The 18,120-nt window shown below is 36.0% G+C and overlaps 1 protein-coding gene across 2 annotated transcripts in view; it reads right to left on the bottom strand.

Moving 5' to 3' along the window:
- The window catches only part of INO80 (INO80 complex ATPase subunit), a 112,688-nt gene that overhangs the window by 63,283 nt on the left and 31,285 nt on the right, over window positions 1–18,120 (bottom strand). For both annotated transcript variants that reach the window (XM_074365917.1, XM_074365915.1), the window contains exons 8-15: window positions 16,719–16,772; window positions 15,705–15,908; window positions 13,323–13,518; window positions 12,379–12,446; window positions 11,080–11,289; window positions 10,522–10,602; window positions 9,596–9,691; window positions 1,051–1,110 (exon numbers count right to left, since the gene is read on the bottom strand). In XM_074365917.1, coding sequence (XP_074222018.1) covers window positions 1,051–1,110; window positions 9,596–9,691; window positions 10,522–10,602; window positions 11,080–11,289; window positions 12,379–12,446; window positions 13,323–13,518; window positions 15,705–15,908; window positions 16,719–16,772 — 969 coding nt within the window. The remainder of the gene's footprint in view (window positions 1–1,050; window positions 1,111–9,595; window positions 9,692–10,521; window positions 10,603–11,079; window positions 11,290–12,378; window positions 12,447–13,322; window positions 13,519–15,704; window positions 15,909–16,718; window positions 16,773–18,120) is intronic.

Below are 18,120 nucleotides of genomic sequence, written 5' to 3' on the forward strand. Positions count from 1 at the left end.
GGGCATATATCTGGAGGAGGTTCTAATTCAAAAAGATACATATACCCCAATGTTCACAGCAGCATTATTTACAATAGCCAAGGCATGGAAACAACCTAAATGTCCATTGACAGAAGACTGGATAAAGAAGTTGTGGTGTGTTTATATGATGGAATACTACTCAGCCATAAAAAAGAATAAAATAATGCCATTTGCAGCCAACACAGATGGACCTGGAGGTCAACATTCTAAGTGAAGTAAGCCAGAAAAAGAGAGAAAAACACCATATGATATCATTTATATGTGGAATCTTAAAAATTACACAAATGAACTCATTTACAAAACAGAAACAGACTTAGACACAGAAAACAAACTTATGGTTACCAGGGGGACAGAGGGTAAGGGGGCAGGAAGGTCTAAACTGGGAGTTTGAGATTACAGATACTAATTACTATATATAAAACAGATATACAATAAGTTTCTACTGGATAGCACAGGGAATTATATTCAATATCTCATCATAGTGATCTCTAATGAAAAAGATGAAAAGGAATACATGTATGTATATGTATGATTGAAACATTACGCTGTACAATAGAGACTGACGTTCTAAACTGACTATACCTCAAATAAAAACAAATAAATTAAAATTAAATTAAATAAACAAATTAAATTTTAAAAACAAAACAAAAAGATACTAAAAATTCATAAGATAATGAGGGGAAAACTATTTTCTAAGGCCAAGAAGTTTAAGACAGCCCTAAAGAGATGCTACTCCCATGTAGATGTGGTGTATTAAAGCATAACTTTTTAAAGTAGTCACCTAAAGCACAAACCATGTTAAAAACCTGTCTTCAGCTTATTAATTATTAAGTTCTTACTTAATCCTGGACTTCAAGTCCAGCTGATTGTCAATAACTGGAAAAGCATTATAAAAGAAAAAACTGTCCTTGCCTAGTGTCTAGAAATATATAAGGAAATTTTATATAAGAAAAATTACTCAAATCCACTGGAGAAATAATGACTGCATACGTGTGTGAATATCACATGCACATAGTAAGCGGAAATTACCTGACTCCAGAACCTCCTAATGACTTTTCTATCGTGAGGATTTCCCCAATATGGCAGCACCTAGAAAAAAGGACCAAAATACTGATTATTTCCTACTGATAACTTAAAATTATCATCACAAATATGTTACTCAGTATGATTTCTAAAAAACCTAGAAGAATGAATATAGTTCCTCTTCTGTCATTGCAGCACTAGGTGCTGGACTAGTACTCCTCCTGTTGACCAAACTAAAACACAAATATAAAATACTTGTTTGAAGGCATCAGAGACCTAAGGCTGTAGACAATTATAGAGCCAAGATCTACAAAGGAGAGCAAAGCCTGGCATTTCATATACACTCCCCCTGAAGGTGCTGATCCTTCCCAAAAGTTCCAGTTGGAAGGCTATGAAACAAAGAATTTTTTAAAGAGACACAGGGAGCTGGCAGTCAAGATGGAGGAGTAGAAGGAACCAGAGGTCACCTCCTCTCACGCACACATCAAAATCACAACTAACTGCAGAACAACCACTGATTAAAAAAGACAGGAATCTACCAGAAAAGACCTTCTATAACTAAAGACATAAAGAAGGAACCACAACAAGATGGGTAGGAAGGGTAGACTCGTGATATAATTAGATCTTATACCCCACTTTGGGTAGGCAAGTTGGTCAATAACTATACTTAGAGGGTCTCTCACAGGAGTGAGAGTTCTGAGCCCCACATCAGGCTCCTTAGCCTGGGGGTCCAGCACCAGGAAGAGAAGCCTCCAAAGTGGTTGGCTTTGAAGGCCACTAGGGCTTAACTGCAGGCTCTCCACAGGATTAGGGGAAATAGACTTCACGCTTAAAGGAAACACAAAATCACACACACACTGTGACCAAAGGCAAAAGCAGTAATTTCATAGGCACCTGGGCCAGACCTACCTGCTGGTCTTGAAGGGTCTCCTGGAGAGGCAGGGGTGGCTGAGGCTCACCCCCGGGACACAGACATGGTGGTGGACATGTTGGGGAGTATTCATATGCATGAATTCTCCTGAAGGCTGAAATCTTGCTTGGGTCACCAGCTGCAAGACCTGGTCCCATCCAACACCCTTTAGGATTCCAGTGCTGGGACGTCTAGGACCAAACAACTAACTACTTGGGTGGGAATACATCCCCACCTCTCAGCAGACAGGCTGCCTAAAGACTTCCTGAGCCCACAGCCACCTCTAGACTTGCCCCTAGACATGGTCCTGCCCACCAGAGGGCCAAGACCCAGCTCTACCCACCAGTGGGCATGCACCAGCCCCTCCAATGAAGAAGGCTGCTCAAGCCTCCAGATCAGCCTCATCCACCAGGGGGCAGACACCAGAAGCAAGAAAACGTCTATCTTGCAACCTTGTGGAACAAGTCTGCAAACCAGGCTGGATCCTACCCTGGGAACTGCTGCCCCATGGTTCTCCCAACAAACAAAAGTTCAGGACCAGATGGCTTCACAGGTGAATTCTACCAAACATTTAGAGAAGAGTTAACACCTATCCTTCTGAAGCTATTCCAAAAAATTGTAGAGGAAGGAACACTAACAAACTCATTCTATGAGGCCACCATCACCCTGATACCAAAATCAGACGAGATCACAAAAAAAGAAAATTACAGGCCCATATGACTGATGAACATAGATACAAGTGGGATTTATCCCAAGGATGCAAGGATTTTTCCATATCTGCAAAATCAGTGTGATACACATTAACAAACTGAAGAATAAAAACCATATGATCATCTAAATAGATACAGAAAAGCTTTGAATTTTGGTAAAATTCAACCATTTATAATAAAAAAATCTTCAGAAAGTGGTCACAGAGAGAACATAACTCAACACAATAAAGGCCATCTATAACAAACCCAGAGCTAACAACATACTCAATGGTGAAAAGCTATAAAGCATTTCCTCTAAGATCAGAAACAAGACAAGGATGCCCTCTCTTGCCACTTTTATTCAGCATAATTTTGGAAGTCCTGGCCACAGTAATCAGAGAAGAAAATATAATAAGGAATTCAAATTGTAAAGGAAGAAGTAAAACTGTCCCTGTTTGCAGATGACACGATACTATACATAGAAAATCCTAAAGATGTTACCAGAAAACTACTAGAGCTCACAAAAGAATCTGGTAAAGTTACAGGATACAAAATTAATATACAGAAATCAGTTGCATTTCTACACACTAACAATGAAATAGCAGAAAAAGAAATTAAGGAAATAATCCCATTTACCATCACATCAAAAAGAAAAATACCTAGGAATAAACCTACCTAAGGAGGCAAAGGACCTGTACTCTGAAAACTATAAGACACTGATGAAAGAAATTGAAGACAACACAAACAGACGAAAAGATATACCATGTTCTTGGACTGGAAAAATCAATACTGTTAAAATGGCCATACTACTCAAGACAATATACAGATTCAATGCAATCCCTATCAAATTACCAATGACATTTTTCACAGAGCTAGAACAAAAAATGTTAAAATTTGCATGGAAACACAAAAGACCCCGAACAGCAAAACAATCTTGAGAAATAAGAACAGAGCTGGAGGAATCTGGCTCCCTGACTTCAGGGAATATACAACGGAAAGAAGACAGTTTCTTCAGTAAGTGGTGCTGGGAAAACTGGACAGCTACGTGTAAAAGAATGAAATGAGAACACTCTTTTACACTATATACAAAAATAAACTCAAAATGGATTAAGGACCTAAAGTAAGACTGAATACTATAAACCTCCGAGAGGAAAACATTGGCAGAACATTCTGACATAAATGCAGCAGTATTTTTTTTGGCTCCATCTCCTAGAGTAATGGAAACAAAAGCAAAAAATAAATAAACAAAGGGGACCTACTTAAACTTAAAAGCTTTTCACAGCAAAGGAAACCTAAACAAAACAAAAAGACAACCTACAGAATGGGAGAAAACATCTGCAAATGACATGACCAACAAGGGACTAATTTTCAAAATATACAAACAGCTCATACAGCTTAGTATCAAAAAAACAAACAAATCAATAAAAAAAAAATGGGCAGAAGACCCAAATAGACATTTCTCCAAAGAAGAAATACAGATGGCCAACAGGCACATGAAAAGATGCTCAATACTGCTATTTATTAGAGAAATGCAAATCAAAACTACAATGAGGTATCACCTCACACCAGTCAGAATGGCCATCATTAAAATGTTTACAAATAATAAATACTGGAGAGGGTGTGGAGAAAAGGGACTCTTACATTGTTGGTGGGAATGTAAATTGATGCAGCCACCATGGAGAACAGTATGGAGGTTCCTTAAAAAACTAAAAATAGAGTTACCATATCCTTCAACAATCCCACTCCTGGGCATACATCTGGAGAAAACTCCATCCAAAAAGACACATACATCCCAATGTTCACAGCAGCACTACTGACAACAGCCAAGACATGGAAGCAACTTAAATGTCCATCGACAGATGAATGGATAAAGATCTTGCATATATACAATAGAATATTACTAAGCCATAAAAAGGAATGAAATAATGCCATCTGTAGCAACATGGTTGGATCTGGAGACTCTCATGTTAAGTGAAGTAAGTCAGAGAAAGACAAATATCATATGTATTACTTATAGGAGAACCCTTAAAAAAATGATACAAACAAACTTATTTACAAACCAGGAAGAGACTCACAGACATAGAAAACAAAATATGGTTACCAAAGGGGAAAGGGGGGAAGAGGGATAAATTAGGAGCTTGGTATTAACAGATACACATTACTATACATAAAGCAGATAAACAACAAGGACCTACTGTATAGGACAGGGAACTATATTCAGTATCTTGTAATAACCAAAATGAAAAAGAATTTTTAAAAGTATATATAACTGAATCACTTTGCTATCCACTCAAAACTAACACAACATTATAAATCAACTATACTTCCAAAAAAGAGACACAGGGCTCTCAAAACAAAAACTGTAGTTCAAGGAGGATGGATTCTGATAACCACCACCTTCTAGGCCTTAAGCTGGGAATCAAAAGATACATACACACTGGTAGTAAAGGTAAACCATACATACACTTGCTTTAACAGGTACTGAATCTCAGCTTCAAATCATCTACATTCCTGACTAGGTTAAGAGAATTTTGGATTATTAGTGTCCCAGAAAAAAAAAATTACCAGGGCAAAATAACTGAAATAAAACCCAAACACATAATAATCCTCTCTCAGGAAGAAGGAAACAGTATTCAGAGCAATTATCTCTAGAATTATCTCTAGAATTTTTCCTATATAATGTCTGGCCAGACATATGGAAACACTAGATCATGACTAAAAACCAACATGAAAAATAGATAAAAGAAACCCACAGAACATGGGGGTTCTGAAACCAATGAAAACACCAGAAACAGACTTTTTAAAAATGCTAATTTGTTCATAAAATTAAAAGATTGAGAATTTTAATGGTACACTAGAAAGTATAAAATAATCAAGGGGAATTTTTAGGACTATAAAAAATACAATAATTAAAATTAAGAATTCAATGATGAGTTCAGCAGCAGACAGATTCAGCTGAAGAGAAAATTAGTGAACCAGATGAGAGGCTAGAAGGAAATATCCAGATAAAGCATGGAGAAACAAAAGAGTGTAAAATTCAGCACTTTTTCTGTGATGTTTCTAGGTATGACTTTCTTTTTATCGTTATAGGGCTCAAAGTGCTTTGAATCCATAGCTTGATGTCTTTTTTTCTTTGGAAAACCTCAGCTAGATGGAAGCACAAATATGCAGGAAGGAACGAAGATAAATGAGCACAGTGAATATGCAAGTAATATGAGTAAGTCTAAATAAATTAAAAATGTATAAATAATAAAAAATGTCTTGTGGGGTTAAAATATATACAAAAACAATAGCATGTAAGTCTAGTGAAGTGGATGTAGTTAAAGTCTTTGTGCTGTTGGGAAAGTATTAGCAGTATTAATTTCTACTATTTTTGAAAAGGTTAAGAGTGCATGTTGTATTCTCCTGGGTATCTACTGAATAACAGAATGAGTATATAATTAATAAGCTAAGAGGGGAAGGAAGAAAAATCTAATCAATCCAAAAGGACCCAAAAGGAGAAAAACGGAAAGTTGATCATGTTAAAGAAGTATAAAGAAAAGAGCAACAGATTTAAACACAATATATCAATAATTACATTAAAAGTAAGCATAAATATTCCAAATAAAAGGCAAGAAATACACCTTAAATATAAGGATAGAGAATGGTTAAAAGGAAAAGGAAAAGAAAGATACAATGCAAAAACTAACCAAAAGAAAGCTAATTTATCAATGTAATATAAAGGTAAATAGATTTTTAAAGGTAAAAAGTCTTAGAGAGGAATTTCATAATAAAAGGTTTAATTAACCAGGAAGATAAAATTATGAATTTGTACACATCTCACAGACTCAAAAGCAAAAACAGACAGAAGAAACCAGAAATGGATAAATCCACAATTGTAAATATTAACACACCTCTTTCAGTCAGTAATAGGACGGCAGACAAAAAAATCAGTAAAGATACAGAAAAGCCAGCGAGTTAACAAATTTGATCTAATCAACACATATGCAACACTGTACTCAACAACTGCAGAATACCTATTGTTTTCAAACACAAAGAGGACACTTACAAAAACTGATCATATGCTGGGCCAGAAAAGCAATGCTCAACAAATTTCAAAGGACTAAAATCATACCAAGCATATTTTCTTATCACATTGGACTTAAGCTATGAATAATACCTTAGATCCCTAGAAAATCATCCTTTGTTTAGAAACTAAGAACTACACTTTTAAATAACCATGAAATCAAATAAGAACTTGTAGTAGAAAATACAGAGTATTTTGAATTTTAAGATAATGAAATATGACACACTGAACCTTTGGATGGCTACAGTCATGCTTAGAAAGCAATTAATACCCTTAAATACACATTTGAAAAAGCTGAAAATCAACAATCTAAGCTCCATCTCAAGATGTTAGAAAAAGAAAAAAGTTAACAAAAAAGGAGATAAGAGTAATAAACGATAAAGCAGAAATAAATGAAGTAGAAAACATACAGAATAGCCAATTTCAGGAATGAAAAGTGTTACATTAACTACAGAAAAAATGTAAACCTTATTTCATGGGAAAAAGGAGGAGGTCGGAGGCACTGATCATACTAGAACCATAAAATAAGTGTTACTCAGATACGTGCCAAATAAAATAAACTTTCAGTGGTTATCATCATAGATAAGTATTTTTTGAAAGCAATCAAACTATAAACCTGAGCAGTTATTTCTAATTATGTTCTGTATAGAAGTAAAGACATTTGACAATCTAAAGCAGTAGTGTAATAGAAACAGTGAATCAATGGAGTAGAGGTCATCAAACTTTTCCTTTAAATGGCCAGATATTAAGTAGTTTTAGCTTTCCAGGCCATATAGTTTGCCACAACTACTCGACTCTGCTGCTGTAGTGAGATAAATAGCACATAATCAAAGGTACGACTGTATTTCAATATGTATGTATTTAAACTTCATGTATCATTTGCTATGAAATATTGTTCTTTTTTAATCAACAATTTTAAAATGTAAAAACTATTCTTAGCTCACAAGCGATACAAAAGAACAGGTGGTGGATTCCTAAATAAGTTAAATATAGAATGAGTTAGCAATTCCTAGTTATATACCCAAAAGAACTGAAAACATGATAGGTCTTTAAACAAAAACCCGCACATGAATGTTCATAGCAGTACTATTAACAATAGCCAAAAGGTAGCAGCAACTGAAAAATCCATCAACAGATGAATGGATAAACAAAACAAAGGATACCCAGATAATGATATATTATTCAGTCATAAAAAGGAATGAACTGCTGATACAGAGGACAATACGATGGGCCTTGAGAAAATTTCTAAGCGAAAAGAAGCAGCCAGACACAAAAGGCCACATATTGTAGGATTCCAGTTATAATACTCAGAATAAGCAAATCCACAGACATAAAGCATATTTGTGGTAGCCAGGGGCTAGAATAAAAGGGGAAAGGGGAGTGACAGCTTAACGGAGAGGGGATTTCTGTTTGAGATGATGATAAAATTCTGCAACCAGACAGCAGTAATCATTGCACCACATTGTAAAGGCACTTAATGCTACCAAACTGTACACTTTAAACTGGTATATTTTATATTACATGTATTTCATCACAATAAAAAAAAAAAACGGGACAAACAAGTGGCAACTGCAATTGGCCCATAGGCCATATTTTACTGACCCCTAAACTAGAGCTTCAAGAGGAAGCTCGATATGCAAGTGACAGCTCAGTTGCAGAGGTATCAACGATATAAGCAGCACTACATTGCCATCTATCGGCCAGTGAAGGAAATATTGAAAACTTCAGTGGTTTGGAGGAAAATTTTAAGACTTTTCAATTTCCTATTTGTTCACTATGTACTAAACAACAACAATGAAGAGCAGAAAAAAGATGAGGAGCTCTATATTCCATATGGAAACAACTCTAGAGAAAATATTCAACAAATTGCCTTAAAATGATCTCACCTTCTTAGAAAGTTAAGAATGAGTCAGCCAAGCTAAAAGCCATACAACTTACTGTGCCTTGTAAACAGTTTCTCTTAGTCTACAATCCAGTTACAAAGGTGGGGCCACAGACACAAAGATGCCCCAAAGTAGAATATCCCAGACATGTCCTATTTCTTAGACAGTGTAACCCAGAAAAATACCTGCCTCCCTTCTCTACCATATTCCACGTCCTTTTAGACTGCATGGAATCTATGATTATTTATGGAGATCAGAGAGATCATGTCAATATCAGTTCATACATAATCTCTATAAAACCCTCCTCACCATGCAACTTCATTATTATATCTCTTCAGGGACAGAACACATACTTAATTCATTTCTCCCTTTTTACTTGCAAATAATATAATAAATTCTACTCATTCTTTCTTCCATCCCGACAACTTTCCATAATTAAACCCCCATTTAAATCTTGTCCATGAATGATGTAACATACTTCCCTGCTGATCACTTCTTATCTCAACCTCAATTCTACTCCTCTGAATTATTTAATATTATGTATTTTAGACATTATAATCTGGACCAAGACTGAAGATCTGTCTTTGGAATATCAGGAATATGGATCATTTATTAATATACTTGGGGAGGACTGTGAACAACAATGCCATAAATTACAGTATGACTTGCCAAACTGATATGATTTGCCAAACTCTACATTATACTAGCAAGGTAGGTACTTCCTATTATGGCAGTACAACCAGGAGCTTCAATTCATGTGGCCAAATGCAGCAAATCACTCAAACTGGACTTTGGCTTTCTCACTTACAAAACATAAGGATGTGATACACTCTCTAATCGCTCCAATCAGGAACTTTGATAGGAAATGTATGCAAGGTTATTGTGGGAAAAATGCAAGAAATTAAAAACTACTACGAGCAATTTAATAAGGAAGGTAGCAAAAGAAGAGTCAGAAAGTTTATTTTAAAGAGGGAGAGAATTTTTTGTTGGGATTGATTTTTACCTTAAATTTAGGAACAAATCTAGTAAACTCCTGGTGCCAATTGTTCAGTGTAGAAGCAGGTGAAATTATTAAGAAAGGTCCCCAAATGTTTTCTCTCTGCAACAGAAAAACTGGGTTAGTTAACTGCAGGAAAACTGAAGAAATTTAATTCAAAATTATAATTAACAACAAGAGCAATTTAACATTAGGAAATGCATTATAACAAAAGAAATGGTTCCTATCTGCACACTCAATATTAATATCCTATGTTAATAACAAAGGCAAGGAAGTTGCTCTCACACACCTTAAGAAAAAAATACCAAGCAATCACTGCCACTCCCATACCTCTTACAGATTCTAATTTATATCATTCACAAAGCACTTATGACATAGTGACTTGCATGTGTTATTTTCCCTTACACTACATGATCACAACAATTTTACTATTATTTAATTGGTATGAAGCTCTTTGCTTTTTTCAAAATGCTGTAACATATTTTCTCATTTAATTCTCACAAAATTCCTGTAAAATTAATAATTATCCTAACTTTGCAGAAGAGGAAACTAAACCTCAGAGAGTTAAAGTGAAGTGAAGTCAAAAGAGCGTTTAAGTGAATTGTCCCAAGTTTACACAGCTGGTAAGCAGAGTTGAGATGTGAACCCAGGTCTTCTAATCTAATGAACTAGTGTTTTTTGCCACTATACTAGTGGTTCTCAACAGAACAAGGAGTGAAACCACACAGGCTCAAAATTTGTCCTAGTCTTCTTGAAAACCAAAACATTTCAGCACACTGTGTCACCTTGTGAAGGCCTTGAAGGCAAGGAGCAAGTCCTACTTTCTTGGTATGCTAGAGTCTAGCACAATGCTAGATAATAGCTGATTCTTAACAGAACATGACCCTAGGACAGACAGAGAGGCAGATAAAAAGACTGCATGCATCACCCACCTCAGCCAGGTGGGCCAGAAGGGCAATACTCTGTACTGTTTTACCAAGGCCCATTTCATCTGCAAGAATGCCATTGATACCCTGGAAAAACAAAATACACATAGTTAACACCTCTCACGTTGCATTACACAGGGTTCAATCTACTGTCAAAAAGAACTAATCAAAGTATCAGACTGGTTCAAATAAAAGTGACTAGAGATATAGAGCTTCAGCACTATTACTCACTGCTGTAGTGATTCCTTTTGCCAATTTCACAACTACAACTCTGAATCATGATACATTAGACAAATGGGCCAAAGCCAGTTTTTCAGCTAATGTAACCAGCACAAAGGCAATCAGGTTTATTAAGACCACTTAAGACAAACTATACAATATATTCTCCAATAAAATCTCAGAAACATAGAGACATCTTTTTGATTCTTACCAAAGGCCAAGCTTTTCAAATCTAAGTGAAATCTGAAACATTATCTTGTGCTCATTTCACAATACACTGAGAACCAATGGTTTTAGGTAAACAGAAACAAAAGAGAATGGGTATGACATAGTTCTAAAACTCACCTGTTCGTAGAGGTTTGCCAACCAATTCATGCCTTTCAGCTGATAACCTTTTAATTTGCCATTAAAAATTGTAGGCTGTGGAATATCTTCACCAGCCCGGATTGATGGGTTTGCCAGGCTGTAACTCTCCCCAAACCCAGTGCCAGATTTGTTTGCTGCCCGTAGGGAAGCTGCTCGACTTTCTTTTGCATCTTCATCGAATGACCTTGTCTGGAAAACAAATGTATATTAGAAGAAAAATATAAGAGGAAAATAATTAAATTCAAATAAAATTCATAATGATAACATACCTATCTGGGGCTAGTTGAAACCAACTTTCTGATAATAAAATATGATATATCATATTATATATAAAGCATAATACAGTTGACCCTTGAACAACACAGGTTTGAACTGCATAGTCGACTGATACGGGACTTACTTCACTAAATAACATACTATAGTACTACATGATCCTGCACTTGGTTGAATCTATGGATGTGGAACCACAGATACAGAGGGTTGACTGTAAACTTACATGCAAATTTCTGACTGCAGGGTGGGTTGGCACCCCTAACTCCTGGAATTATTCAAGGGTTAACTGTACATTAAAGGATACTATTAATATTTTTAAAAATTAATTTAATAATTATAGAATATGCTTTTCATAGATAGACACTAAACCATACCACACAATTACTTGCTTCATCAAAGAATTTATTAAAGATTTGATATAAAATTTGTTTGATTGGTTGGAGATGATGGGAAATAGGTTGAGTTTATCTCTACCCGTGACTTGGATCCTGTCAAAGTTACCTACGGGCTTCTATGCAGTATAATAAATTGTGTTTTCTTTACTTTATTTGATCTAACTGCAGTTTCTTTCTGATTTCATTAAACATCACTATACTATGAATAAGCAAGTTTTTTTTACTGAAGTGAAAGAAGGTACTAACTTAGCAGTTTTAATGTATATAGCTTTCTTAATAAGCAAGAATGTTTGTGATATTTTCCACTAAACAACCATGATGCATCTCACATTGTATTACCCATGATAATCAAGGAGGATAAAAGAAAGAAAAAAAAGAGACATACTGTCTTAGCTTCAATCAACACATTCCTAAAGCTTAGACAAGTGAATGCTTGTTTTCTATCTTTCTTCAAGTATTCCTACTAAAATAGCTTCCACCCAAAAAAAAAGCAGACACATACACATTTGCCAAGTTTTTAATTGAAAACATGATTAAAATTAAAGGAAGACCACCTAAGTAAAAGGTTATGGGGTATTTCCAGGGCCTGTTACAGTTCACTAAGACTCACCCGAGCTTGATGAATATGGTAAGCATTTTCAGCATTCTTCAGGGCCTGAGCTTTGAAGTGGTTACTATCTGAAAAGGAAAACAGAGATTATCACACCTCATTAACTGATCTCCCTCCAAGATGCAATTCACACTAACATACGTAGATCCCTGACTCCCACATTCTACTCAGCTCTAGGTTCACAGAGAGTGAAGGAGGACAAAAAGCTCAAATTACTTGACAAAGGTTAAGGACTTGGAAGTGGCAATGGAGGTAGAAGGCTGCCACGGTCTCCAATAGCCAAAGCCAGCTCACAAAAACCACCAGGAGACTGCACCAGTATCCCAATCCTGAGTTTCTTGCATGAATCAATGTCAAAGCCAGGAAAAGCAAAGACAGTGAGGATTCAAAATTGTAATACACTTATGCTGGGTGACACTATTCCAAAAGAAGAAATAGAGAATGTGTAAATTCCAAGATACTCTGAAAGACTCATTTTCTCTAATTCTTACTCAACATGATCTTAACCACTATTCTCTGTGATATTCCTCTCAAAGTTTCCTCAATTCCTCCTCCCCTCCGTGGTTACAAAAACATCAACACTAAATAGTCTCTTCTCATGCTTGACTCACATCATCAAAAATCTTGTTATGTGTTATTTCCTCTGCTGAGATATGTTCACTGAATCCTTCTGATTCAGTACCTTTTATTTCTACTAACATATCAAAACAAAAAATATTCTCAAATTTGCAAGATTGTATAATCACACCTTTTACTTTTCAAATCCTATATGTTGTTTTATAGAAACATTCACACTTTCCTTACTCCAATAAAATAAATCCCCCTTTACTGATCTACATTACCTACTGATCAAGATGAAACCTGTAAGAATTAATAATGAGTATAACCTAAGATATGAAAAAATGTTGGTATTTCCTTCCTCTAACTCCCAATTCGGAACTCACCATAATCCTCCTGTGTGATGTTAACTACCACCCCTCCACCAATGTCAATTTGTCTCTGGGTAGAACTATCTTCCAGTTTCCTTAGGATTTCTTCCTGGATCCCATCATGACCCATGTCTCGTTTTCGACTCATGAAATGGGCATACAACTCAGTCTGGGTGATTAGGAAATTAAGTTTTCGCTGCTGCCTCTTGGCCTAATAGGGAAAAAAGTTGAAAGTGAAAAGAGAGTCAAATCATCAATCATACACAAGTGGCAGTGAACAGAATTCATTAAACCTATCCCTAGTTTGCATACAATTCTTTTACCTCCAGAAAGGTAAAGACTGCAAATGAACAATTTTATTATAATGAAGTCAGTGGTATTACAAGAAAGGAATAACCCACATTTATAGTCTAGTAATAATCTATGTTTGGCTCTCCTTTACAACGTGAAATCTTTTCTCCACAGGCTTCTGTCTAGAATGCTTATTTCTTTATTATATTACTTTTCTACAGTGGTGCTGAGATACCAACTAAATTCAAACAACATATTTTATTTCATAACTTGGTTACTGGTAAATACATGTGTACAGCTTTATTATTCTGAAAAACATAAATGTGTTAAAAACCCTTCTTTATCACCAAAACACGAAATAAGTGAAGAGCTGTGAATTACTCTGAAAGTCAATGTGAGAGGCATCTAACAATAAGAAGCTCACTGAAGGAAGGAAATGTTCCCAACCTATAGTTCACCTGTGATGATGATAGCTACAAAACACGAATATAGACCAAACACATACACACAAAGACATATACTTTAAATAAAATATATGAGAAAACTAAATTCAAAGTACCTCTGAAATAACCTGGTAAGGAAAATAATCGTTGTGTCAATAAAAATCATTCTTCGAGATAAACAATAAAACGAGTAAATAAATGATCCAAAAGACTGAAATACATGAAATACAGCACACACAATAAATACCAAATCGAAGAGTCATTATTTTGCATAAACTATTTTATAATAAAATTCACATGAAGTATACCTGATTTATCTTTGATCCACCTCCACAAAAGAAAAACAACAATAAAATAAGGAACATGGCCAAGAAAGGACGTTAAGTCCTGAAGTATGCTACATAAAACTATACTTTCTCCTTAAGGTTTTATAACACTTCAGCCAGATTCAGATTAGAAGAAAATATGAAAGTATGGGAGAAAACTGAGTTCATAACGGATATAGATGTTCATGTTTCAAAGCTAAAGTAATATCAAGAAAATCTTTCTAAATTAAAACAAAAGAGTAACATTTCCCTTTACTGTAAAGAAGTCAACTATTACATGTTTAAATAAAGAAGGCAAATTAAGGGAACAAAGATCCATCAAACATGTTTTATCTCAAAAATTCAGAGAAAAAGACACATCAACAACCACAGATGAAACTCTCATTAGTTAGCTATCAACATAATTGAGAGAATATCTCACAAACCTAGATCATAAGGCAAGCCACTTGCAAAACTTCAAAATTTGTGACTAACCCTCAAATGTCTCTAAACTCAGTGAGCAAGTATTTCCAACAGCATCAAAGGTTTACCAATTCAATAATATGTTTATTTATCTTGCATACAAAGATACAAGTTACCCAGGGACTTAAGAGAACTGGGCAAAATCCATGTTCCCTCTTAAAGGCATGAGACAAGAAGGAAGACCAAGAGCTTAAAAGAGGTTCCACAGCTCTGCTGTGACAAAAGAAGTACTACCTATACCTGAAAGACAACATCCAATCCTTTGATTCCTTTCCTTCTCAGACCTCAACGTCCCTTCCACTCATCCCAAAGGATTTACCAATGGCAACACAATAACTTTGTCCTCTTAATCCCTCTTCTTCCCTGAACAGTATACTCAGCCTACACCAGCTAATATCAAGCTTAGAAAGAGAATTGACCAGCAAGTTAAAACAGCAAAGTTGGGGGGTGGGTCTCAGAAAACCGTGCTAGGTGTCCATTGTCCCTATCTGGCCCTAAATTTTGGCAATCAGCCTTGATCTTCCAAACCAAAATTACAGCCAGCACCTGGAGCCTATCTAAGTTGTAAGAGGTTTTTCTTTCATTCATTTCTCACCCCCCTCCTTTTTTTGTCCTCCAGAAATACACAAGAAAATAAAGCTACAAAGAATAAAGGAAATTAGCACAGAAGAGCGGTAAAGGCCAGGCAGAGAGCCTTACTAAAAGAATAAAACCAGAATTGATTTACTGAAGTAAAATCACTATCCTTAGAGTTATGTCTTAAAATACTTTTTCAGTGATTTCATTGGTTAGATTTATTATGTATGAAATGCAAACCAATCTCCTGATATGGCCACAGCAATTACAATTTTCAAAATTTCATGCTACTGCCCTACCTCCCGCATTTCCTCATCCAACTTCCGCTGCTCCAAGGCTTCCTTCTCTGCACGTTTGCGGTGTTCCTTCTCCACCTTCTCATACTTCTTCCAGTATAGAAGCATTTCCTTGGTGAGGCGGCGGGCACGAGGTAAGGTCTCCTTACAGTTCTTCTGGGCCTGCAAGGCAGCTCGACGAACCTCCTTCATGCATTGGTGGGCAAGCTGCAGACAATGACAATGTTATTACAATGCAGGAGGACCCAACACCAGAGCCAGTTTTCCCCGGGCTCTAAATCACAGCATTTCTGTTCAGTGCACACAGTCCTCCTATGACCACATCTCTTTCCCTCCCAATCTGATTAGTGTTCCTGTATAGCAATGGGAGCCAGTTCCAGACAATGAAGTAATGCAAGGGATGAGAAATCTATAGACATACTGCCTCAGAAGGTGAAAAAAAAGTAAGACATTCTGGGGAGTTACAAAGTGGTATCACATACACTAATAATAATAGCTGTAAATGCTTATTATATGGTAGGCACCATTCTAAGCTTCAAATACTAAACTGCTTCATTCTTCACAAAAACCCTATGAAGCTGGTTATTACCATCATCCTCATCTTATATACAGATGAAGAAATGAGGATAAGTAACCTAACCAGCCCAGGGAAACACAACTAGTAACATTACCTCATTTAATCCTCACAACTCTCAAAGAAAGTTGAGTTAATTCCCTCTAATGGAAGGTATTAATACCATTATTTCTTAGATAAAGAAAATGAATACAGGATGATTCTATGATCTGCCCAAGGAATTAGAGTGGGCTATAGTCTTACCCAAAAATGTCTGAAAACCAGAAATGTGAGGAAAAGCATTTTATTTATAAAATGGATTGAGAATATTTAGGAACTCTCTTAAGTACTATTAGATCCACTATCAACAGGTCACAAGAGAAAAGAGCAGCAAGCATGGATCTAAATAATAAGAACATATTCCAGCAAAACATAAAACGGGAAATACAAAACTACAACCTTACCTTTCGGCTATTGGTAAGAAACAGGTTACGAGCTGAGGCTTTCTGCTTGTTAGCCTAAAATATTTAAAAACAGTATTTCATTTAGGATTCCTTTTTTTTTCTTTTTCTTTTTCATTTTATTTTTTTGGGGGGTAGGTAATTAGGTTTATCTATTTAATTATTACTTTTGGTGAAGGTAACAGGGATTGAACCTGGGACATCGTCATGCTAGACACACAGTCTACCACTAAGGTATGTCTTACCCCCTAGGATTCCTTTCTGAAATAAGATTGAAGAGACTGATGCTGTCTTTTATTCAACTCAAAAATTAAAAAATAAAATGTCAAGTCAAGCATATGCGAAATACGTTACTTCTAAAAGTCATTCAAATATACTGACCAGACCACATATAGAGCTCCTAAAACAGCATTAAAAAGCCTAAGCTGGGGCTGGGACTGCCTTTAATAGTTTTCTGTTTACTTCTGGAAAGAATTTAAGTTGTATTTAACACTTGAAGCAGACTAGTAAAATGTTACAACATATCCTAACCGTAGCACCACTGGGATTAAAACATTCTGCTCTCTAGTGCCAACAATCAGTAAAGAAACAGATGGCAGGGCACTCAGAAGCAAAAACTGTTAGTAGAAAGGTAAACTAGCCTCTCAGTTTGTAAATATTGGAGTCCCAGCCCTATCTCCAGCCAGGGCAAACCTGCCATCTACTATTACTTAATTTCTGTCACCACCTGACCTCATCTTCTTCAACAAAAATTCCAAGGCAGACCTAACAGAAGATGATTTAGCAGTCCACAACCCAGTCTTGAGCTGCTTATTATGTCTTCCACTTCATTTTAAAAAAAAAAAAGCCTCAATAAAGAAACCTGATTTTCCAGGATGGTCCATTTATGTGGGAGAAGACACAGAAGAGGCAGAGCTGAGTCGCTTTCTATTAAAGAGCTCTCCTCCTAACTCTAAAGTAACAGTGAGTTCAAAGTCATACAAAGGGCCTGAAAGCCATTTCTATAATATTCCCACCCGAGGCTGTCTGCTTAAAGGAATTTCTAGGCCTCTTATCTAAGACTTTCTCTAATTCTTAAGCAGCTACTGCCACTTTAAAGAATCTCAAATATTCCTATTGAATTCCGTATCATCAGAAGGGCATTATCTGAAGCCTCTTTGCCAGATATTAAGCAAGTTTTCCCCTTTTTCCATCACCAGAAAAATGCAAATCAAAACAAAAAGAGATGATCACCTCAGACCTGTCAGAATGGCTGTTATCAAAAGGATCACAAATAACAAATGTTGGAGAGGATTATGGAAAAAACGGCACCCTGGTACACCATTGGTGGGAATGTGAACTGGGGCAGCCACTGAGCTAATATAATCAGCGATTTGAGTAACTTTCATGTGATTTGCCACATAAA

Source organism: Camelus bactrianus, chromosome 6, assembly GCF_048773025.1.
Source record: "Camelus bactrianus isolate YW-2024 breed Bactrian camel chromosome 6, ASM4877302v1, whole genome shotgun sequence".
Classification (NCBI taxonomy): Eukaryota; Metazoa; Chordata; class Mammalia; order Artiodactyla; family Camelidae; genus Camelus; species Camelus bactrianus.